The sequence below is a fragment of the Ammospiza nelsoni genome, chromosome 10, assembly GCF_027579445.1.
Source record: "Ammospiza nelsoni isolate bAmmNel1 chromosome 10, bAmmNel1.pri, whole genome shotgun sequence".
In the NCBI taxonomy this organism is placed as follows: Eukaryota; Metazoa; Chordata; class Aves; order Passeriformes; family Passerellidae; genus Ammospiza; species Ammospiza nelsoni.
The window spans coordinates 21,358,120-21,380,480 of record NC_080642.1 but is presented as its reverse complement, the minus strand read 5'-3'; the positions used below and the strand labels follow the sequence as shown (position 1 = coordinate 21,380,480).

The window sequence follows — 22,361 nt, the reverse complement described above, 5'->3', positions numbered from 1 at the left end:
AATCTCCCCGCTGCCCCCCGCCATGTCGGAGGAGAAGCCCCCGGTGAGGCGGGGAGAGCCGCGGGAGGAGCCGGCGGAACGGGAGCGGCTGGAAGGCGGGACGGGAGGAGCCGGTGGGAGGGGAGGAGCGGGCAGCAGGGAGGGAGCGAGGAGCGGCCGCCTCTCCTCGTCCCGGCGGGGCGGGACGGGACTGTGGTGCGGCTCCGCCTCGCCCGCGGCGCGAGGCCGCCGAGGTGTCCCGGCCGGGGGCAGCAGGAGCGGCTGAGGTGCCGCGGGATGTGGCGGGGGCTGTCCGGCCCGAGCGGGGCTCTGAGCCCGCCGCATCCTGCAGTTTTCCGTCCAGGAAGGTGTGAAAACGGAGAACGAGCACATCGACCTGAGAGTTGCCGGGCAGGACGGCTCCGTGGTGCAGTTCAGAATCAAGCGGCACACTCCGCTGAGCAAGCTCATGCAGGCGTACTGCTGCCGACAGGTAGGCGAGGGCACGGCCCGGGGCTCCGTGGGGAGTCCCACGGACCCAAAGGGCTCTGACACCCCGGGGAAGCGTCCCCGTGTTGGTGGAACCCTCGCTGCTTCTCTGCCCGCTTCGTGGAACACGCTTGTGGGCAGGCTGAGGGTGTCCAGGTGTGTGGGAGAATGAGGAGCGGGGATGCTGAATGGAAGCTGCCTCTTCCTCTTCAGATGCTCCCTAATGTCCCGTGACACAGTTACAAAAATTCCTCCAGTTCTGATCCTGACTCAGAGACAATGCACTAACCCTCATCTCCAAAAACTTCATCAACTTTGAGTGCATTTTCTGTTTGGAAAACGGCACAAAACAAATTCTTCTATGCCACAGCTTCCTCATGCATTGTTTTCTTCGCCCCTCCTGTGTCTCCTGCTGCCTATTGCACAGTTGTGACCTGTGTCCCACAGGTGTCACAGGCTATTCCTTAGGGCCATCCTGAACTGAAGGATGAATCCCACAGCTCAGTTCCTGAGCCTGGAGCTCCCAATTTTACACAGAGCAAAGGGTGGGCATGTGAATGGCTTTGGAAACAGAGTCAGATTTTGTTTGTCCTTTGTTACTTGCAGGATCCTTTCTTTGCTTATTCAAACTTTACACTCTGCCCTGCTCTGTGCCTGCTGCACCCTGACACATCTGGGGTTTTGGAGAGGCACAGGAGTTTTAGCATTCCTGTGTGTGACACAAGTGTGAATCACATGGATTTTAGAGGGCAGAGCAAGGTCCTCAATCCCTGATGCAGGGAATAAAGACTTCCTCATGTGATTAAACACTATCAGAACATGATTTAGTAGTGTGGTAACTCAGGTTTTAAGGGCAATGTAAAGTTACCAGCATTTGACCTTCCTCAATGTAGACAGCAAGACAAATGTGCTCAGTGTCCTGGTGGTTAAATCTTAATCAGAGAATCACTGAATGGTTTGGGGTTAGGAGGGAACTTAAAGCCCATCCATGGGCAGGGACACCTTCCACTATCCCAGGTTGCTCCAAGCCCTGTCCAACCTGGCCTTGGATTCTTGCAGGGATCCAGGGGCAGCCACAGCTTCTCTGGGCAACCTGTGCCAGGACCTGCCCACCCTCACAGAGAAAGAATTTCTTCCCAATACCTAATCTAAATCTATCTCGTGTCATCCCCCTTGTCTTTTGGGTGTTAATTTTGTTACCATGTGTTCTGACAGTAAATCCATGAGCACTTAGTCTGCATTCAGAAATCAAGTGTGGTTTCTCATCTATAACTTTGAACTTGCAGGGCTTGTCAATGAGGTACATTATGTTCCTGTTTGATGGAAAGCCCATTAAAGAAGCAGACACACCTGCACAGGTATGAAAAGCACTCTTACTGCAAATTGCTACACAGATATTCGGGTGTCTGAGTGGTGATCAAAGGGGCTTGAAATCAAAATGATCCTGAAATAGTTGCTGTGAGTTTAGCATGTTCCAACAAATTTGTGCAGTGACTGATGGAAAGTGTTTCATGTCTTAGTTAATTAAAGTTATTCCTGAAATGCTGATTAGGAGCAGAGAGCCATGTGCTTTTGTCAGCATGTGTTTTTCAACTTTTCTGTACTACTTGTCATTTCTATGTTTTTAAGATGTTAAAATAATTCCTGTGTTACTCCCACAGCTGGAGATGGAACATGATGACACGATCGAAGTGTACCAGCAGCAGACAGGAGGAGGCTGCTAAGACACAGCATCTTTTGGAGAACAGTTTGAGGATCCTCATCACACCCCGCTCTCTCATCTCTCCTTGGATTTGCTGTTTTATTAGGGAACAGATGAACATGCCAATCACACAGGGTTCTTTGAAACTTCTCAGGATATTTACCAAAGTTGCTTGTTGTCTTTGACATTCTGTGTGCACAAGTCAAAATAGTATCTGCAGGGATTGAGCTATGTCTGAATTTCACCATTTAAAATTCAGATTAAGTAGTATGTGTTGTCTCTCTGTTGTTAGCCTTTTTAAAAAATACTGTTTGTATTATCTCTTTTTTTTCTTTATTTAAACTTGTGGCCTAAGCATTCATGCATGTGTTGGGACACTGAGTGTTCGTTCCCGTCTCTGGTTCGTCTTGTCCCTCTGTTTTAACTCAAAATATATAAATAGTTCAATGTATTTTCATGCCAAGTGTGAGTGTAAAAGTTTCCTTTTAAGATGTGCCCAAGAGAAGGAACACAGATACAGGTTTTAAGTTTTTAGCTCAGTGTTACAAATTCATTCAATCCCTTGGGCAGCATCCTGCCCTTGACTGGGGCTAGAACACAATACAGTGCTTAGGATAGGGTTTAAATACATCAGGTTTACATGTGGTTTTTCATATTATGATAAAGTAGGCCAAAATATACTTTTTTAATGCAAAAATGTTTTTTTTTTTGTCCTGCACTATTGCAGAGCTGGAGGTAGCTAGGCAGCTGGTCCAAAAACTTAATGCTTGTGATAGAGTAGGTATGTTTTTTTGTTGTGCAAGGTGATAAAAACCCCACCACTGAAATTCCAGTGTTTGCTGAGGGCTGGGCAGCATCGGTCCCTTTGCCCTGCTCCCTTAACTTTGAGTCTTTCTCTGTGGGCACTGGAAGTCTGTGGCCTCAGATTTCTTTTTAATACCTCTTTTTGGTATATAAACTTGGTAAATGAGAGGGGGAAATGCCTTTTAATGTCACCAAACTGTGCAGAAGAGCTAGTCAGTGAGGAGAGACATTTAGGTGTCGTCAAATAAGCTGCTGTCCTGTCCCTCCAGCCTTGCTGAGGTTTAATTATTTGTGTGGTGTTTTGGGCTCCAGGAAGCCCGTTCCTGAGGAATTTTAACTCAGGCTGTCCTGTTGCTCCATGGAATCACCCCCAGCCTTTTCTCTTAACATTTATTCACGTTATCTATGCTTCTTCTTGCTGAAATCTGGCTGGAAAGGCAGATTTCAGCATATTCCCTTTTCCAGGGTGGCGGTAGCTGGGCTGGGATATCCCGCGGATCCCCTCAGGGACTCGGGCCGGGCTCTCCGCTCTCTGTGCAGGAAATCCCGTGTGGGCGCTGCTCCGGGCAATCCGCTCCGCATACCCCCGCTCCATGGGGCATTTTGCGGATTCTCCTGCATCCTCCCCGTCGTTTCCCACAGGGAATACAGAGGTTTTCCCGCTCCGCCTGCTACCGGCGGGAGGACCGGCCGCTACCATAGAGGCGAAGCGGGCGGATAGAGCGCCGCCCTCCGCCCCGCCCCGCCCGCGGCCGCTCCGGCCGCGCACCCGGAAGCGGCGGCGGGGCCGCGCCATGGCGGGGACGGCGCTGAAGCGGCTCATGGCCGAGTACAAGCGTGAGTGGCGCTCCCCGGGGCCCTGGCGCTGCCCTCACAAAGGGGAGCGCTCCCAAAGCCCGGGAGGACCCGCGGGCCGGGCGGGGCCGTGACGGCCGCCGGGCAGGCCGGGCCGCGGGCCTCGCCGTGCCCCGGCTCCTCTGTGGCTCCGTGCAGAGCTCCCGGGCGGGCTGGGGGTCACGGACGGGCACGGGGCACTGCCCGCTCTGAGGGGGCTGTGGGAAGGGAGTCCTGCCCCCTGTCCCGCCGGGACACCGAGGGGACAGCTCGGTGTGCGGTGACACCTCTGGGATTCCGCTGTTCCAGGGGCAGGCTGGGAACCCTGGGCATGTGGCCAGTTATTTTGGTGTTTTTCCTTGTTAAATTTTCCAGATAGAACAGAATACAGCTATGGAAATCTCTGTTATTACAAGAGAGGTAATTCGAGGTGTTTGTCAGGGCAGATCCTTCTGCTTGTGGCTGCCCCTGGGTCCCTGGAAGTGTCCAGGGCCAGGTGGGACAGGGCTTGGGGCGAGCTGGGCTGGTGGGAGGTGTCCCTGCCCATGGCAGGGGTGAAATGAGATAAACTTTAATGTCCCTTCCAACCTGAATGATTCTGGAATTCTATGAAGTCCTTAATGGAGGCAGAATGGCTAGTAAAAGGATTTAAACTCGAATTTAGTAGTGAAAAAGTAGACTTGTTTGTTTAAAAACCACTGTGGGATGTGGCTGCAGCGATGCTCACCACAGGGACCAGAGACCAGACCTTTGGGAATCTCAGAGCTTCTGGGATGGCTCATCTGCTCCCTGATGGGTTTGAGACATGTCCAAAAGTGAGACATGTCCAAAAGTGCCTTTTGTTGGCAAGAAATACCTGTTTGTGTACCTAGGTGCTTTTGGGCTTTAATGCTCTGGGTTTTATTTACAGCAAGGAAGTAGAATGGAGAAGAGAAATGTTTGGTGGGAGCTGGGCTGTAAGAACAGGCTCTGCTCCAGGGAAGGTCACTTCCTGTGCTCTGTCCAGGCATGGGGACTTGTTTCTGTCATCATTCAGAGGAATACTCCAGCCTTTATGAAAGTATTTCTGACACACATTTTCTGCCAGCACTGTGCTGTTCTCAGGCTGCTCTGCAGCTCTCTGAGCTGAGCTGTCGCACAGGGTTTGGGCACCTAGAGCTCCCCATCCAGCTGGAGATTATGCTGACAATGTGTGCCCTAGAAATCTGCATTTTCCTGTTGTAATCCAGAGGCAGTGACCTGAAAAACAACCACAGAAAATCTTGGCACTGCTTCTGTCCTCTCATATCAATGCCCTAAGTCTCAAAGAAACATTTATGATCCTTTGTTGTTGAGGAGCACAGAGATCTTACTGGAGTGTCTTGTATGAACAAAGTATTTAGGAAAAATGATATTAAATTATCTCAGAAAGATTTTTACTTAATGCCACAGGCAGGCATGAAGTGAAGCTTCTCTGCCTAGTTTCCCAGGGTAACACTAGGCAGGAACAGAGATAAATGTTTTGTCTGTGATCTGCCTTTACAAGCACTTTCCCATGCCCAATAAAACACAGTATTGTAAAAAATGAATGTAACTGGCTGAGTGCACAGTGCTTTCTGGAAACCTGTGCTGCAGCAGTGCAGTAAAACAGACATTTTGGTGTCTGTGCATTGTTATTTTCCTTTAGCACAAACCCCAGAATCACTTAGGACTCACAACCTTTCCCTGTGTCTCTCTAAAGACTGGCAGTTAATTGTAGCTCTGCAGAATCTCTTAGCTCTGTAGAGATTTCCAGCTAAAGTTATCACGAAAAATAAAAATAGCTCCTGGCTGTAGGCAGTTCTGCTGCCTCTTTTTGCAGAGAAGGAGCAAGTCCTGCCTTGGGACAGGGCTGGAGCCTGAGGTTCAGCTCAGTGTGAAGTTTCTCCCTCCTAATGTGTGTTGCCCTGGGTGAATGTGGGCATGGGAATGGTTTTCAGTGACCCTCTCCTGCCTGCTCACCCTGGGTGAAATCTTGTGTGTGCTATCTACAAAGTTGTGGACATTTCTTTTTTCTTTACTGTCTCTCTTCTCCTCTATCTCTTCCCTTTAGTTACTTCTAGTAGTAACAGTGGTGTTGGCACTCAGTGCCTTGCTGGTGGGTGTATTTTCCTTACCAGACTTCTGATTCTTTCCATTTTTTCAATTTTTTGTCTTTCATCTTTTTCTCTGCATGCCCACACTCTGTCTAAGTCTTAATTTAAAGATTTATCATTTCCTTCTGTGAAAAATTCTTGACATTGTGAGGAGTTTCTACCTGTTGGAGCCCAGATATATTACTGCATTTTGGGAGAGGCTGTGAAATTGCACTGGTTTTCTTTCCTTTTGAAGAAGGAAGGGAAGCTGTGGGCATCCAGATGACACAGATTTGGTTTCTTGTCCTCATTTAGATCTTTGTTTGATTTCTTTCTTTTTCAGATTTACTGTCTACTCTGCCAGAACTAGTTTGGATAAAGCTGAAAAAAAATCAGATATAAAGAGGGCATCATTTTTATTAGACATGTGCCTGTTGTTAATTCTAGATGTATAATAGTATTAAGGCCTGACCTAAGTCTCTCAGTAGCTTATATTTGTGAGAGCTAAAAGATGGAAACCTTATTTTTCTGTGTTTACTCTTTCTTGAAGTAAAGAAACAGTATCAGATCTTGAAGATGTCTTGTGCTGGCTGAAATTTCAAGTATAAAATGGAAGAATTAAATCTGGAAGAATTAAATCTCTAGAGACCTGAGAACTGCAGTGCCTGATTGGATGCACTGGATTTCCTTCCTGGCACAAACAGGCAGCAGGGCAGTGGATTGTAATGCCAACAGGTTTCTCTGGAAGTGCTGTCAGGCTGAAAATAAAAGATTTATGTTAATTGTGAGATTTGGGAAGTCACAGAAATGATAAACCTTCTGAACCTGGCAGGGCTTTAGGGGGTACCTCCCATCCTTAGTGCCTGGGGAGATTGTGTGGAATCAGAAGAAAACTGACTTTTTCTCAGTCCAGATGCTGTCAGATACTGCACTGAGCACATACCCATAATATTTCCTGAGTCCTGGGCTTTTAATCCCCTTGCAGGTTTGCTGCAGTTTTTAGGAATCACACTGCTGAACTTCTCTTTTAAGGATGATCTCAGTCTCTTCAGTTCTTTAACAAGATGTGTTTTCAGCTCTCCTGAGAACCATCTCCACGGTGGAATTGGCTGATAACGACTCCACAAAGAGCAGAGAAATTAAAAGGAAAGGGCTGATTGTGTGTGCAGCAAACCTGCCCTGGATTCCTGATAGAGGCATCACGTTTGTCTGGTGTCAGCTCCGTTTTAAGCTCACAAGATCTGGCTGTGCTCCCAGGGAACAAATAAAAAGTTGCACCTGGGGAGGTTTAGATTGGCTATTGTGGAAAATTTCTGCACTGAGTTTGGCCTAGCTGCTCTGTCAGAGTCACTCTGCATGTGATCAGAGCACTGATTTCAGCCTTTCACTGCTTTCTGCTGCTCACTCACAAATAACTGGGCACCTCCCTGGCATTCCATTGGAGTGACCCTGCTTTGGAGGCTCTGGTGAGTGATGCTGTGTCAGCTCCTGTGCTTCATGTTCAGCTGGGCTCTCAGTTTCCTTTTGAACAGCTCTGGGGAAAGTCACAGGGTAGGAGTCACCATTCCATGGAGATCTTTCTCAGTGATCACATGCAGCCACTCAAAATCAACATTCCTGTGCCCCAGAGTGCCCAGATTCTGCTTTACCTGATCCTTGAGGATGGAAACCTTTCTCTAAGGGGGGAGCTGAGCAAAGAAATGGAGAATGGAACCTCTGTCCTCATGAAAACCCTCTCTGGGCATTGGCTGTTCATTCCCATTGCCCCTGTTCTCCTAGGAGTGCTGTATAACACAATTCCATGTGTCTGGGTGGCTGCCCACCACAGGGACTGCTGCCAGCTTTTCCGGGGGAACAGCAGAGGGATTTTCTTCTTGGGGAGAACTACAAGATAGAAAATCAAAGCTCCAATGGAAAATCAAAGTTCCTGTGCCCCCGAGTTCCCAGATTCTGCTTTACCTGATCCTTGAGGATGGAAACCTTTCTCTGAGGGGGGAGCTGAGCAAGGAAGTGGAGAATTGTCCTCATGAAGATCCTTTGCTCTGTGGCCTTTGGCTGTTTATTCCCATTGCCCCTGTTCTCCTTGGAGTGCTGTATGACACAATTCCATGTGGCTGCCCACCAGCTTTTCCAGGGAAACATCAGAGGCATTTTCTTCCTAGAGAGAACCACAAGATGGAGCAAAATGATTCCAGGAGCTCCTGTGTTTGACATCTCCCTCTTTCTGTCTAAAAACATCAACAAGAAAAGCTACTGGAGACCCACTGTGAAGCTGGAAAAACCTGCCATGGAATGCCAGGACGTGTGGAAAACAGCAGGGCTGAGTTTCAGTCTGCTGCTGGGTTTGGAACTTCAGAGAGGGCTGTGCCAAGGTTAAGGGCACTCAGAGCAAACTGAAGATCTCTCCTGGCAATGCATCTCAGCATCTTTGAATGCTGCACTAAAGGAGCAGTTATAAGACAGAAATCTGTTCTTTCACCTACAGCCTGGACAGAAATTAGGTCAAGTGTCTCTGGCTGTGCTCTGTGTGTTACTGAGGTGCTCCAGAGGCCATTGATGAGGAAACACTGTGCTGGATAAGCAGCTGGGAGTGTCCCCTTCTGCCCCATGGCTCACTCAGAGCCCTGGTGTTGGTGCTGAGCCCCCAGGAATTGGTTGCCTGTTTGTGGCTGAGCTGTGCCTCAGCTGCTGCTGCCTCCCTGCAGAACATCAGAACCTAGAAACTGATGGTCAGTCCACTAGATAGAGAAAATGTGGTTGTTATTTTATCAGCATGTGCTGTACTGGCCTTCAACAGCTTGAGGTGCTGCTAAAGATTGTTTCATGAATTTTAAATTGTATCAGTTTCCTACAGAAAGTGAGGATTGATGGATCCAAACTTGCTGTGCAGCCATGGCTGTTTTATTGATGCTGCTTTTTTTTAACTCACATTTTCCAGGCCATGCAGGAGCTTGGATTGAATTCTCCTATGTCTGCTTCTCCTGGTTTTGTGTTGTTCTGGGTTTTGCACTGAGGTGCATCAAACCTGGAGAGGTTACAGGAATACAAACTTCAGGCTGTTATGGTTTGCAGCAGATACCACGGAGGTGCAAGAAAAAAGTGTTTCCCAGGCTTTGTGAAATGTTTTTGTCTTCCTTCTCAGGTTTAATTTATTGCCTCTGTGAAGACAGATGACTCAATGATCCCAGAGGTCTTTTCCAACCTAAACAATTCTGTGATTCCAAGGCTAGTTCTAGGAGCCTGGAAAACCCCAAAGTGCCAAATAATTTTGTCTAGAACACTGTGCTGCATTAAGCAATGGTGGTGGGGCCCCTGTGCTAAGCCATGGCCACTCAAACACACCCCCTGAAATGCTTGGGCTCACAAATCCCCTCAATCTTCCTTGTGTTTGTGTTTTTGCAGAGCTGACCCTGAACCCACCAGAAGGGATTGTGGCAGGTGAGGAGCTGAGCAGGGTTTGTGCCCTCTGGAGCTGTGACCTTGTGTTCAGGTAGCCCTGAGCATTGTTCTGTTCTTTTCACAGGTCCCATGAATGAAGAGAACTTCTTTGAATGGGAGGCCCTGATCATGTGAGTTAAATTCTGTTTGGTGTCTGAAATCAGCTGTGATGAGCTTCTAGGAGAGCAGGAATTTTAAAAAGTACTGTCAGTTCTGTATGACATCAGCATTGGCCTGCCTTGGGGTGGAAACTCCTCTGATCCAAACAGGGACTTAATTTGGACTTTAAACAGTGACAGAGGCAACATTGGTGATGTGTACAACTTGTTATCATAGCTTCTTGTACAGGTGTCATAATAACAAGCTCACAAATTTGTCAAGAATCCTCATTTGGGCTCCCTTGGATATTATTTACATTTACAAACACTGTAGGAAACAAACAGTTTCTTGTAGATCACACATACCTGTTGGAACCTATCTGCCTATTGCCTATCTGCAAGTGCAGGACAAGCTTTGAGTGGAGCAAAATACACAAATTATTAGTCACAGGAGAAAAAAATCAATGTCTAAAATTAGTTTATTTACTATTTATTTTTTCTTGGAATATTGAAATGTTCTGATCAGAAAAAGTATTGAAATTTAAGTAAAAATTCTTTTGAAGTTCTTTACAGTTCATGAATCAGTTGGTGTTGTCAGGGGTTGGATGCAGTGGTTTTGTGTAGAAAAAGATTCACTCTTCTGTTGTTGAATAGCTCTGATCCTGACCTGCTGTGTTTTGGGGCTGATGAAAACTCCTTTACAAAGCTGTGTTCTCTCTCTTCCACTCCCCAGCTGGTGGGTGTGGTTGTTGGTAGCAAAATTTGCCATGAAAAAGACAAAATCTTTTTGCCCAGCATCTTACAGGTTGTCTTCTCTCTTTCTTGTACTCCTACTCATGTTGTACCTTCTTTGGGAACTTTGAGTACATAGAAAAACTCGTGATTTTTACAAAATAAACTTCTAAAATGCTAGAGGAGAGGTAAAAAGATGTTTGTCACTCACATCTGACAGTTTATGGAAATACTGCACAATTAAAAGATGAAGAAGTTCCAGACCACTGAGTCCACCTTGAAGCTGGTGGTCTGTTGTTGGGGTGGATCCTGGCTCTGTATTTCAGGATTCCTTTGGTAAGAATTGGGGATTTCCTTTCCTTCTGCCAGGCCTGGGTTGTCCCAGAGGACTGGCAGTGGCTGTGACCCTGCTTTCTCTGTGCCTGTTCTGATCTGGGCAGGTTTTCCCTGCAACCACCAGTGCTGACTGGGGAGATTCTCAGCTGGTGTGGGTGGCAGAGTTTTCCTAGCTGGGTTTGCTTGGAATCTGTTATCTAGGGATGAAAACCATGATTTCTGTCTCTTGGGCTCAGGGGTGCAACCAATCCAAAAGCTGAGTTCCCTGTTCCACACAAAGTGGCTGTGTGGGTGATGCTGCTGCATGGCTCTGAGTTATTTTAGACCTTGCTGAGTGGAGGTTTGGATGACCACTGCTTGTTTTGCTCATTGATGGCAAGAGTTGGCAAATGCCTCTGCTTATGTGCAGTGATTTCTCCTGGGATAACAGGTTGTGCTTCCTGGTAGCTCCGTTCCCTGAAAAGAAACACTTGGCATGGAAATTGGTTGTTCTGTTGCCTGACATCAGAGATTTTTGGCTGCAGGGTCTTGGGCTTTCTGTGAGAGGCATAGTCAGCACATCTGCTTTGTAATGGGCCAGATTTCAGGTCAGGCAGCTGTGATTGCTGGCAGTGTGGAAATCCCAGAGGGTTTGATGCACTTCTTGGAACATGGAAGGAAATTCCTGCTTATTGGTGCTTCCTCCTAGCAAAGTGCTGTGCCTGGGTAGAGGTTTCCTGAGAGACTCTCAGAGGTACTTCTGAATTGCCTAGAAAACACCTTTTCTGATGTTTCCTGTCACATCCTTAAAGAGCAGAGGAGCTGCTCTGCAGACTTGAAAGCCCTTTAAAGTGCTGAGTGTTGAGCTTCAGGTCTTTGTCAGCGTAAAATGAGAGGCGGAGGCGCTTTAATTTTGGTTTCTGCATTGTGTGTGTGTCATAATAAAGTTATATTTTAAGATCTGCTCAGTTTTGAAGGTGTGATACAATAGAAACAGGTTTACCCCAAACACATTGGGTTGCTTTCATCTCTTTACAAATCTTGTTAGTAGCAGTGTTTGCCATGCCTTTGGAAAGTAAGTTACATGACTTGTTTGTATTTGTCTGTGGTGGTCTCCTCCAGTGTTGTGTAATCTCAGATGTGCTGTGTGAGATTCAGGGAATGAGGTGTGCAGATGAGAAGTAAAGATGGGAGTAAAGCTGCCTGCAAATTTTTCCACAGATGAAGTGCAAATGGTAAGAAACATAATTGTGAAAAGAGCAGAATACTTTCTTTCCTTCACCAAATTTATATAAAGCTAGAGCTTTATATAATGGCACATAACTTTAAAAAAAGAGACCTAAGAAAAAAAAGACATCTCTCATTTGTCAATTCAAAGGTAGGCTGGGTAATGTTACATAGATTGATGTAAGAGCTTAACTTGGAGATAAAACAAAGCATTTTTAAATAATGGAAATAATAATTATTTGTATCTCCAGTGTTCTTGTCTGCAGCAGCAATGATGGAGGAATGTGAAATACATAAATGTTGAGACCATAATAAATAAAGGAGAGAGCAAATCTTACACTCCCAAAATGAGTGTGATGGGCACAGAACTGAAAATACCCATGTGAAAACCTTTCTGAAGACCAGAGGTGGGGAGCATTGTTGAAAGCCAGGTCTTTGCAACATCATTTCAGGAGAGTTTGCCTTGTGTTGCTCAATTCCCTGGCGCTGCGTGAGGTCCTCCAGGCTGTGTTGTGTTCATGGATTTAACATTTCAAGGCCAAGTTTTGCCCTCTCTGGTTGGCATGTACAAGTGTGTGTTGCTATTAAAGTTTATCCCCAAAAGACACAAAAGTATGCAATGGTTAAGAACTTTATTAGCCTAAAGATTGCTTGAAAACTAAACAGCGTAAATTGAAGTCAACTTATCACAAAGCTGTTTAGAAAGGTAATTAGATCTATAATTAGGCTTATGACTTTTGTTTCCATTCCCCTTTTGAGCATCTGATGATTGTGGGGTTTGGTGTTTTTCCAGCATCTTTTCACAAATAAGCTGTTTGCAAATGTATGTGAAGCTGTGATTATAGAATTAGAATCACAGAATTGTTAAGGCATCAAATCCAACCATTCCCCAAGCACTGACAAATCCACCACTAAACCATGTCCCCAAGTGCCACATTCACATGGTTTTTGATTGCTTTCAGGGATGGTGACTCCACCACTGCCCTGGGCAGCCTGAAAAACCCTTTCAGGGAGGAAATTTTTCCCAATATCAAAACTAAATCTCCACTGTTGCAACTTGAGGCTGTTTCGTCTTGATTTGTCTCTTGTTCTGGGACAGAGCCTGACCCCCACCTGGCTGCACCCTCCTGTCAGGGAGTTGTAGAAGGTCCCCCCTGAGGAGCCTTTTCTCCAAATTTCCATAAGCTGTTCTCCTCAAGGTACTTCTCTCTCCTATTTGGAAGATCCCCACCACTCTTCTCTGCCCCTTGCATGAGTTACAGCCAGCTCCTGGAGGGCAGAGCTTCTCATTTTCATGTTTTGTCTTCTTGTCAGCTTTGGAATCACTGCAGAGCAGGGGGTGATTGCAGCAGCTGCCATGCCCTTACCTCCCTGGCCCTGCCAATGTCCTTTGTGAGCTCAAAGTGATGCTGTCAAGTTCAAATGCTGAGTGTTTTGTAGCTGCAAATGCTGTCTTGGATTAACTTTAATAATTTCTTTGAAGTTGATCCTGGCAGCGCTGAGTGGCTGAAACAAAAGCATTTTGCTCACATAATACAGGGCCTAAAATGGAGTATGTTGGGTTGAGTGTATTTGACAGAAGAGCCCTTAAGGCTGTGGGTTTGCTCTCAAAACAGAACATAGACACCCACCAGCTTTTCAATGCCTGTATGTACATACTCTCAGAAGTTCAACAATAAGCCTTTAAAATGCAGCTGGAATTAAAATGGTCAGGAAAAAATGCATTCAGTTTACTCTCAGATGTGAATTGAATCCTGACTAAATTTAGGGAAAAGGCCAGAAAGGGAACAAAGTGGTTGAGACAGTTTAGCTTTCATTCTTGCAGAATGTTGGTGCATTTCTCTTACCTTTCCTGCCTGTGTCAATATTCATGTTTAAATCACATAGGTTTTGTGATTTAAGCCAAATTCTTGTGTTTATCTGCCAGCCAAGTCTTTTGAATCCCCAAGTTTGAGATGGTCTTCCAGTGCTTTAGGATTTGCTGCTCACCAACTTTAATGTTCTTTCTGGCATGGAGAATGTGGACCGGGAGGAGGAAGCATGAATATATTCCTAACCCTTATTTCCCAGACACTGGAACCTTTGTTTGAATGGCTTTTTACTAAATACATGAGGTTTCCTTGGCAACAATTTTTAGTGCTGAAGCTTTTTTCGTCATCTTTCCAATCAAGGGAAATCATGTTTGTGTTACAACTTCCAGATGGTTCATCAAGTTTGAATACATCATGGCTAATGATTTATTACTTGTTTTTTGCTCACAAACAGCTTGGTTTTTGCTCACTTTCCACAAGTGTTTTATGTAGGCAGGGTAAAATAGTTGTCTTTATGTTGTCAACTCGGCTGCACTTTGAACTAGATTCTGAACACAATAAGGAAATGTTCCTACAAGAGCCCTGATGAAGCCATTTGTTCTCCACCTGCACTGGAGGGAGGGCAAATTCAATAGCTGAAGTCTGCAAAGACACATTGTTGTCCTGCATGTCTTCTGACAATTATGGTCTCTGAGCTGTGTTTTTATTTTTCCCAAGCTTTGCTGTGCTTTCTGCATCAGACAGTGATAAGTGTTTGTGTGGTTGTGCTAGATACTGGCAGTTGGGATCTCTGTGGCATTTATAAATTAATTTTGAGCTCCAGCATTTGACATCTCTGTCTTGCAGAGCATAACAGTATCTTCAAAGGCACAGGAGTCCCACACCTGCCTCTGCTTTCACTTGACGTGCAGACACTCAAATCCTGGAACATGCCTTGGAGCCAGATACTCCAATTATATCCAGACACACCCTGCTAATTAAACAGTGTTGTGACCTTCCTAGTAATTTAGCGTGCAAGCTTTGATTTCCCCCCTGCCTCCCAAGCCTCATATTTGGATTTAAGTTTATGAGGTGTGGGGTAAGAGCGCCTTAACTCTTTGTTTCCTGGAGAAGACGATGTAACCCATGCCTCAAACATCTCATTAGACAAGAATTTGGATGAAAGAGCTGTTTAAAACTTTGGTGAATAACATTTTCTCTGTTTCCAGGGGTCCTGAAGACACCTGTTTTGAGTATGGGGTTTTCCCTGCTATCCTGAGCTTCCCACTGGATTACCCGCTGAGCCCTCCCAAGATGAGGTTCACCTGTGAGATGTTCCATCCCAACAGTGAGTCTCATGCAGCAGGATGCACAGCGGGGTTGGAGTTGCTTGTGCAGCTTAAAAAGAAACTTTTGCAGCAGCAGATCTGGCATTCTTCCCAAGGGTGGTTCTCTCCCTCCCCAACCTGGAGCAGGCAGCACGAGCATTCAGCTGCCCAACAGTTTTGCTCTGTCTTAAGGTCCTTTTATCTTTATCCCATTATTCCTCATAAAATTTTTGCTCATCCTAAAAAGATTCCAGCAAATTCCATACCTCTAAATCTTCTGTACAGGATGTGAGACTTAGTGAATTAATGCAGGCTCTTTCTAGACAAAGAATCATAGAATATCCTGAGGGACCCATCAAGATCGTGGTGTTCAACTCCTGACTGTATGCAGGACACCCCAAGAATGCTACCATGTGCCTGAAAGCATTGTCCCAACATACCATGAACTCAGTCTTGCTCTATGGCTTGTATTTAGGTACTTTTGTGTTATTTTAATGACTGAAAAGTTGTTCATGGGTGCAGCTTTATTAGGCAGCATGGCTTCTGCCCCATGAAATCACAGGTTAAACATTTTTGAGCGGATCTCTCTGAAATACAGTGCTCTGTCCAAGCAGACAACACATTTACAGGTGTTTAATATTAGAATTTGCTGGCCTTTGCTCTGTGATGCTGATTGAGTTAGAGACCTTTTCCAGCCTTAGTGAGTCTGTGATGGTGACAATATTATCTGAAGACTCTTCAGTGGGAGTAATTGCAGTGACAAGAAATATGGCTCACAAGTTTGAGCCCTGGACATGAAAAAACTTTTAAGTTTTTGTTAAAAACCCTTGAAGTTCCTTAAGGAAAAGGCAAATGCTGTGCTCCTGCCTAGTGCTGCCTCTTCAGCTGACATTCTTGCACTTGGAAAACACAGGTCACAATCTCAGCTGGGAATCAATTTCTTTCACCCTATATACAAGGAACTTTGCAATTTCTTGAAGTTTCTCTGTTATTCCTTCCTGGAAGCAACACCTGTGAAGGTTCTTGCCCATTTAATCCACATCTTTATTCTCCTGTAGAGGACACACCAGCATGTCCCAGCACAGAACTGTGTGGACATGCCCAAGGCATTGTGGCACCACATCTGGAGCACTTTGGCATTGGAAGCAGTGTGGCCATGTCAGCACCTTGCTCCAGCTGGACTAATTTGCCCAAACTTCTTGCCAGGACTGGTCTCCCTGAGCAAACCCTTGTCCCTGCAGCTCCAGCTGTGGCCTTGGCTTGAGATTCACTGCTTGCAGCTGTGTTGTGTGCAGCACTGCCAGGGGGAGTGGGGTGTGGAGAGGCACAAATTGCCTGACTCCTGTGTTAAAGAGTGGCTTTACACATGGGTGTTTCTTCCATGGGATAGTTGGAACACACTGGATGGTCAGCTCAGCTCTTTTAAGCCCTGTGTCTCTGAGTCTTCTCAGTCTGAGGCTGAGATCACCTGAAGTAGACACTTGAATGTTTCTTCTCACTGGGGTTGTGGTGGGCTGCTTCTACCCAGAAAGGGGTGGCTGGGCTGTGCTTTTTCTACTTTTTTCTCCCCCTGTGAGAAATCACAAGGAAAATGTTTTAAAATCTGCTGTGTCCCCTCATCTTTGCAATTTATCTTGTGTGAAGGGGGAATTGGGATACCATGGAACTGTTTTCTGTTATATTAAAATGACCTTGGATACCCTGGCAAAAGTAACTAAAAAGTGATGAATGGTATTGCTTGCACTGGCACTGAGCATCAGTGTGGGGACATCACAGGTAATAGGTGCTTTGGGAAGGATTATTGGAAGGGAAATTAAAACCCATCCTGTTCTACCCCTTGCCATGGGCAGGGACACCTTCCACTGTCCCAGGCTGCTCCAAGCCCTGTCCAGCCTGGCCTTGGGCACTTCCAGAAATCCAGGAGCAGCCACAGCTGCTCTGGGCACCTGTGCCAGGGCTCACCACCCTCTCAAGGAACAATTCAACAATTCCTTCCCAATATGCCATCCATCCCTGCCCTCTGGCTGTGGGAAGCCATTCCCTGTGTCCTGTCATTCCATGTTTGGTCCCCAGTCCCTCTCCAGCTCTCCTGTAACCCCTTTATGCACTGGAGGGGGTTCTGAAGTCTCCTGGAGCTTTCTCTTTCCCAGGCTGAGCACTCCCAGCCTGTTTCAGGGGCATCTCTCTGTGGCCTCCTTTGGACTCATTCCAACAGCTCCACGTCCTCAGGTTGGGGCCCCACAGCTGGACAGGGGTGTGTCTCACCTGAGCAGAGCAGAGAGGATCCATACATCTTCCTGCAACCAGCCTTTGATGTCCTGCCTGTGCTGCTGTGCTCCAGCTGTTTTAAATGAGGCACTGCACAGGAACAGGAATGAATCCCTTCTGCCAGTGGGTTCCTGGCTTGCAGGAAGTGCTGATTCAGCACTGATTTCACCTCTTCCAGCTATGGTTAGAGCAGCTCCAGTCCCCAGCCTGGGGCTGCAGGAAGGACTGGGAATAAAAGTGCTCCACAGTGTTTACGTGCTTGGGCATAGCTGGGTGAATGGAAGGAGCTGGAAATGAGCACAGCTGCTTCCAGCAGTCATTCCCACTTTTTGTTTTGTCTTGCTTTCCTGGCAATGGCACCAGCTTGGCCACCTGAGGAATAGAAGCCCTGAAATTATTGCATTAAAATTGTCATTCCTCAGGAGCCTGCCATGCAGGAGAATTAAGCCATGTTGGTAGAGCAGTTTTCTTTTGAGGTGCCTCTTCAACCTTTGTTTGGTTTCATTACCAAGTCAGTGGAGTCCAGTCTCTGTGAAGACAACTTTTACTGTTGCTTATGCTAAAGGTGGGAGGGGAAGCACCTGGATCCTTAATTCATAGGTTTCCTTCTTTCCAGGTGCTTTAATGCAGCTGGGCTTTAAGCAAAAAAAAAAAATAAAGTAGTGGGAATTCTTCTGAGTGCACCTCAGTAATATTCAAAAAAAGATCAGTCCTACTGTTCATAATATATTTAACATAACACTTTATTTTTTTCTCATGTTTATAATATATATAACACTTTTCCCTCCTTTGTGTAATGCTTTTCATGGTCACAGTCCAGTGGAGGACTCCAATGTGCATTCAGTGCATTCATTTCCATTTAAGTGGCACTGCTTACCTGCTTGGAGCTGTGTCTGTGCATAAATTCTTGCCTTATTCCACCAGGCTGCATCATTCATTTCTTCCATGGAGCCTTTCTGGTTATTAAATGACACAAGTGTTCCCAACAGGCACTTGGGGAAGGAGTTGCTTAAAGAAGATTTGTCCTGGGGTTTTGTTTTTCGTATTTTGTGTCCGCTTGCTTATAGAGGAAATTTAAACCTGGATTTAGTTTTAATCATAGAAGAGCTAAGTCTTAAGGCTGATCTGTGCCCAAGAGATGGAGATGCTGATCATTTCCACTAAATAACAAGCAATCCTGTGTGCTTTTTGTGCAGTTTACCCAGATGGGAGGGTGTGCATCTCCATCCTCCACGCTCCTGGGGATGATCCCATGGGCTACGAGAGCAGCGCGGAGCGGTGGAGCCCCGTGCAGAGTGTGGAGAAGATCCTCCTGTCTGTTGTCAGCATGCTGGCAGGTGAGCACTGCTGTCCTGGCAGCCCTTCCTCAATGTAGCATCTTGCTTTTTGCTTTGTTCACTGAGCAAAGCATGTGGAAAGCTGCTGAGCAGCAGCCACAGTTCTTAAAGCTTTGGGATTTATTTATTTATTGGTGAACCAGTGTTCTGAGAAGGGTTGGAAAAAATGCAACTGAATTAGTAATGGGGGTTACTGCAAGGCTTTCCTTCCAGGTTGGTAGCACCTGGGACAGTAGAGATGGATCAGGTGGTCCCAAAGGCTCAGCTGGACAAAGCCCTCTCTGTGTTTTCTGTGCTGTTCTTTATGTTTAAAGCTGTAGGTTACAGCCTGTGTTGGATTTGGCTTTGGCAGCTGAAGGGCTATCAGACCTAACCAGTACAGTAAACTGGAGCCCATGGCCTCTGGTTCAGAAGCCAGCACACTCTGTTTGTCTTTGTTGTTCCCCTCTCTGCCATCTCTGGTTCAGAGGAAGGCTTCTTGAGAAAAGACCTGGGGTGAAAACCTTTTTGTGGAGCCTTTCAGATGTTTTTTCCTAAATCTAACAAGGGCTGTGGATCAGCTGTGTCATGTACAGCTCTCTGGAAAATGGATCATTTTCCAGACAGTGGATAGAGCCACTGAACTGCCTGAAGAGGGCAGAGCCATGTCCCTTAGAACTGGTTGTGAAGGATAAATGGGTTTAGAAGCTGCAAAGTTGACCAAAGAGCAAGCAACAGATTCGTGCAAGGGGCTGTTTTAGCTTTGGAATAGTAACCTGCAGTCGGGAAGCTGAGCAGACAAACAGTACCCATGGGATTCCCATGGTTTGGTTTGTGGTGCAGCCTCACCTGGACTGGGAAGTGTGGGAGCCACCTGGTCTCCTCTGCCTCTGCATCCTGTTTTTCCCATGGCTTTTGGAGAAATTAGGCTAAAACACCAGTGGCCAGCTTCTTTCAGGGCACTGGAAACCTGTGAGCCCTGGCTGTGCAGGTGGTGTAAGCCCAGGTTCTCCAGGCTGGGGACCTGCTCACCTGCTGGCTTTTAAGGTGCACCATCAGGACCATGTGGAGAAGGATGGATCCCAGATACTGCCATGAACTGGGCTGGGGTGGGGGTTGGTGTGACTGGTGTGACAAGAGAGGTGAGCAGAGTGTGGTAGTGCCTTCTGGAACCCCAGGACAGTGTCCTGCTGCCCACAGACCTTGTAAGTCCTGGGTTTCACCTTACCCCCATAAAAAACAGGGAGCCCCTGGGACTTCAGCACTATAAAGCATTCTGAAATCATCTGATGAAAGATGTTGCAGAAGTGAAAGCATATTCCATGGGTTTCCTCAGGTTATTTTGTTGTTTTTTAATAGAACAAACCATCCCAACAAGGGACAGCCTGTTTGGGTGGCCTGCTTGGAGAGGTTTTGTGTCTGGGAAGCTGGAGAACAAGAAAAAAAAACGTTGTGCAGGGAGAAACACGTGGTTTTAAAAGCCCTTGACTGTACTGGGGGTGCCACATCTTGTGCCACTTGTTTCTTGCCTAAACTCAAACTTGCTGTGATATCCTTTCTCTTGTGGTCAGTTAAATCAGAGCCTTCTGGGAGTGCAGGAGCTGTCACTGGATTTGTTGCAGTGGTGTTTCTGCAGCCTCAAGGCGGAGAAGTGTTGGAAACCCTTGGGGAAGTGACATTCCTGAAGAAGCAAGAGGCTCCATTGCCCACCTGCCTTTGTCTTTCTTGTTTCAGAGCCAAATGATGAAAGTGGAGCCAACGTAGACGCCTCCAAGATGTGGCGGGAAGACAGAGAACAGTTTAACAAAATTGCCAAGCAGATTGTGCAGAAGTCACTTGGACTTTAAGCTCACAGAGAGACTGAAGTGTTTTGTATTTCTCTCCACCTGGAAATGAGCAGTGCTCAGTGCTGGTACCAAAAAGGAAAACTTTGTAAAACTATTGGCCTAGTTCTTATAATTCGTTATTTATTTACCATTTCTTTTCTTCCACTGCTCCAGAGAAGCCTCTAGTTCACTCACTAAATTGTGTGGAAAAGGGATTCAATGGTAGAGAAAAATACAGAGACAATGCTGTTTCAAAGGCTGCTTGTTGCTACCTTCCTTTGTGGTGTGGAAAGCCTGGAGATTTGGCAATCTGCAGCCCTCCCTCACCCATCTGCTGTTGGAGAACAGTTTGGATCATCTGCTGGCAGAATTAGTTGTGTTTTTGTAGGTAGCATTGCATCTCAGGAGCAGCAGTAGACAGGAATTACTCTATCCATTCTGTACTTGGTAGGTTAAGGGCAGCAGTTGCAGTCAGAGCTGATTTGAAGAGTGTAGTTAGCAGGAGAGGCTGTAAAGCAGAGCTGTAGTCAAGGTGTGTTAGCAAAGAAAGGAGCTTTAGGCAGTGAGCTGTGAGGGCTGGCTGGGGTCTGGAATGGCCTGGTGTTCCCATGTACCTCTATGAGCTTGTACTGAGCCTTTGAGTCACTGTTGGCTTGGCAGCAATCCCAAGAGCTGCTTTATTAATCCTTGAGGACACTCGGCTGTAAACTCCACACTCAGAGGCACAAGGTGTGAAGGCTGCATTGTGCAAGGTCACCTGGCTGAGGTGGGTCATTGGCAGCTGGAAAATCCAGTGAGGGTGTTTTTGTTCTGCTGGGCATGTTCAGAGCTCTGCAAGAATACCAGCTCACTCTGGTGACATGTGAGTGCTTAGAGGATTTGGCACTGCTCTGCCATCACACCTGTCACCCATTTTCAGGTGAATGAGCCAAGGTGAGCATGATGGAGTTACAAAAATCACTGAGTGCTCTGTGTGTTAAATAGGAGCCAGAGAGGATGGGCTGTTTGCTGGAGGATGGTACTAGGTGTGCTTTGGACATTGCAGTGTTGTAGCCAGTGTGCAGGAAATTCCAGCTGGTCAGTTCCTAAAACTGCTGAGGGGCCTCTGCTGACCTTTCTGCTTTGCAAACCAATCTCATGTGTAGGTCCAAATTTCTCCAATTTACTACAAGCAATAACATGCCCATTGATAGCACATGGAACCCAATTTTGTTGGCAGCTTTAAATGGGCTAAATTTGACAAGGGCTGGTTTTTATTTTTTAAATGTGAAAAAGTGTGATGTGGAAGGAGTCACACCATGAAGAAAGCTTTGCAGAGGTGATCGTGTGCATGTGTGTGGTACAACTGTTCAGCATTTTTGTCTTGCTGTCTGTGCTGCAGATCACACTTGGCCATTGTTGTGCACCTCTGGAGAGTTGTATTGCTACAACCTGCTGATTTTACCTCCTTGTAGAAATAATTGTGGCTTTGATGTCAGGGTGGAAGTGGGACTGGACATAGTTTGGGAGCAGAGATGATGAAATAGTGTTGTACCTAACTAGTATTTCAAGGCATACAGGAAAATGTAGCACTCTATGCAAACTGGGAGTGTTTTGTGTAGTAGAGGGAGGCTTGTTCCTGGGAGTACTGCAGCCACCTTTGGGAACAATCCTGGAAAGCTGCAGGATCCACTGCAGAAACCCAGACCTGGCAAAAGTGGGGTTTGCTTAAGTGCTGAGTGTTTTATTCATGTGTGCTTGCTCATTATCTTGATTTTATGGTGGGATTTAGTCTGTATACTGAAAATAAAGTGCTTCTATTTTCTCCTTTTATAGTTGTACACAAATGTATTGCAGTGGGTGTTGTATGTGAGTAACCACACAGCCAAGAGACCTGCTCCAAAGGGGTGGAAGGGTTCATTCTAACCCAGCTAAAACATGGCATACTTTAGGAGTGAAAGAGCTGACATGACAGCATGGGCTTTCCAGGCAAATGTATTGTCTCTAATGCTGGCAGTGGGTGATTCAAAGAAAACTATAAAAATCTGACAGTGGGCAGATGTGTAGTTTGTCATTATATCCATGTATCTGGCCTAGGAAGTTCTTGTGAACATGCAACAGGTGAATTCATTCAGAATGTGCT

General features: G+C 46.3%; 2 protein-coding genes across 7 annotated transcripts; both read left to right on the top strand.

Annotated features, from left to right (window-relative positions):
• Positions 1 to 22: 22 nt before the first annotated feature.
• Positions 23 to 2,771, top strand: LOC132077652 (small ubiquitin-related modifier 3-like). 3 transcript variants are annotated; one of them, XM_059479476.1, is made up of 5 exons: positions 23 to 43; positions 344 to 482; positions 860 to 917; positions 1,703 to 1,826; positions 2,130 to 2,771. In XM_059479476.1, exons 1-5 carry the CDS (start codon positions 23 to 25, stop codon positions 2,190 to 2,192), a joined length of 405 nt encoding a protein of 134 aa, XP_059335459.1. In that variant the 3' UTR covers positions 2,193 to 2,771. The 3 variants fall into 3 exon arrangements, with proteins under 3 accessions (XP_059335459.1, XP_059335460.1, XP_059335461.1); XM_059479477.1 differs by lacking the exon at positions 860 to 917 and having other exon boundaries at positions 344 to 472; positions 1,755 to 1,826; XM_059479478.1 differs by lacking the exons at positions 860 to 917; positions 1,703 to 1,826 and having other exon boundaries at positions 344 to 472.
• A 959-nt stretch (positions 2,772 to 3,730) lies between these two features.
• Positions 3,731 to 22,065, top strand: UBE2G2 (ubiquitin conjugating enzyme E2 G2). Of its 4 annotated transcripts, none has more exons than XM_059479105.1 (6): positions 3,731 to 3,811; positions 9,304 to 9,339; positions 9,425 to 9,470; positions 14,731 to 14,849; positions 18,294 to 18,434; positions 20,148 to 22,065. In XM_059479105.1, exons 1-6 carry the CDS (start codon positions 3,769 to 3,771, stop codon positions 20,258 to 20,260), a joined length of 498 nt encoding a protein of 165 aa, XP_059335088.1. In that variant the 5' UTR covers positions 3,731 to 3,768; the 3' UTR covers positions 20,261 to 22,065. The 4 variants fall into 4 exon arrangements, with proteins under 4 accessions (XP_059335088.1, XP_059335089.1, XP_059335090.1 ...); XM_059479107.1 differs by lacking the exon at positions 3,731 to 3,811 and adding an exon at positions 7,257 to 7,367; XM_059479108.1 differs by lacking the exon at positions 3,731 to 3,811 and adding an exon at positions 8,612 to 8,630.
• The last annotated feature ends 296 nt before the right edge of the window (positions 22,066 to 22,361 follow it).

Coding starts and splice junctions, on each gene's coding strand:
- LOC132077652 (XM_059479476.1), top strand. CDS start 23: ATGTCGGAGGAGAAGCCCCCG. Junction 483..859: donor CTGCCGACAGGTAGGCGAGG/GCACGGCCCGGG, acceptor GCATTGTTTTCT/TCGCCCCTCCTGTGTCTCCT. Junction 1,827..2,129: donor AAGCAGACACACCTGCACAG/GTATGAAAAGCA, acceptor TTACTCCCACAG/CTGGAGATGGAACATGATGA.
- UBE2G2 (XM_059479105.1), top strand. CDS start 3,769: ATGGCGGGGACGGCGCTGAAGCGGCTCATGGCCGAGTACAAGC. Junction 3,812..9,303: donor GCTCATGGCCGAGTACAAGC/GTGAGTGGCGCT, acceptor GTGTTTTTGCAG/AGCTGACCCTGAACCCACCA. Junction 9,471..14,730: donor GAATGGGAGGCCCTGATCAT/GTGAGTTAAATT, acceptor CTCTGTTTCCAG/GGGTCCTGAAGACACCTGTT.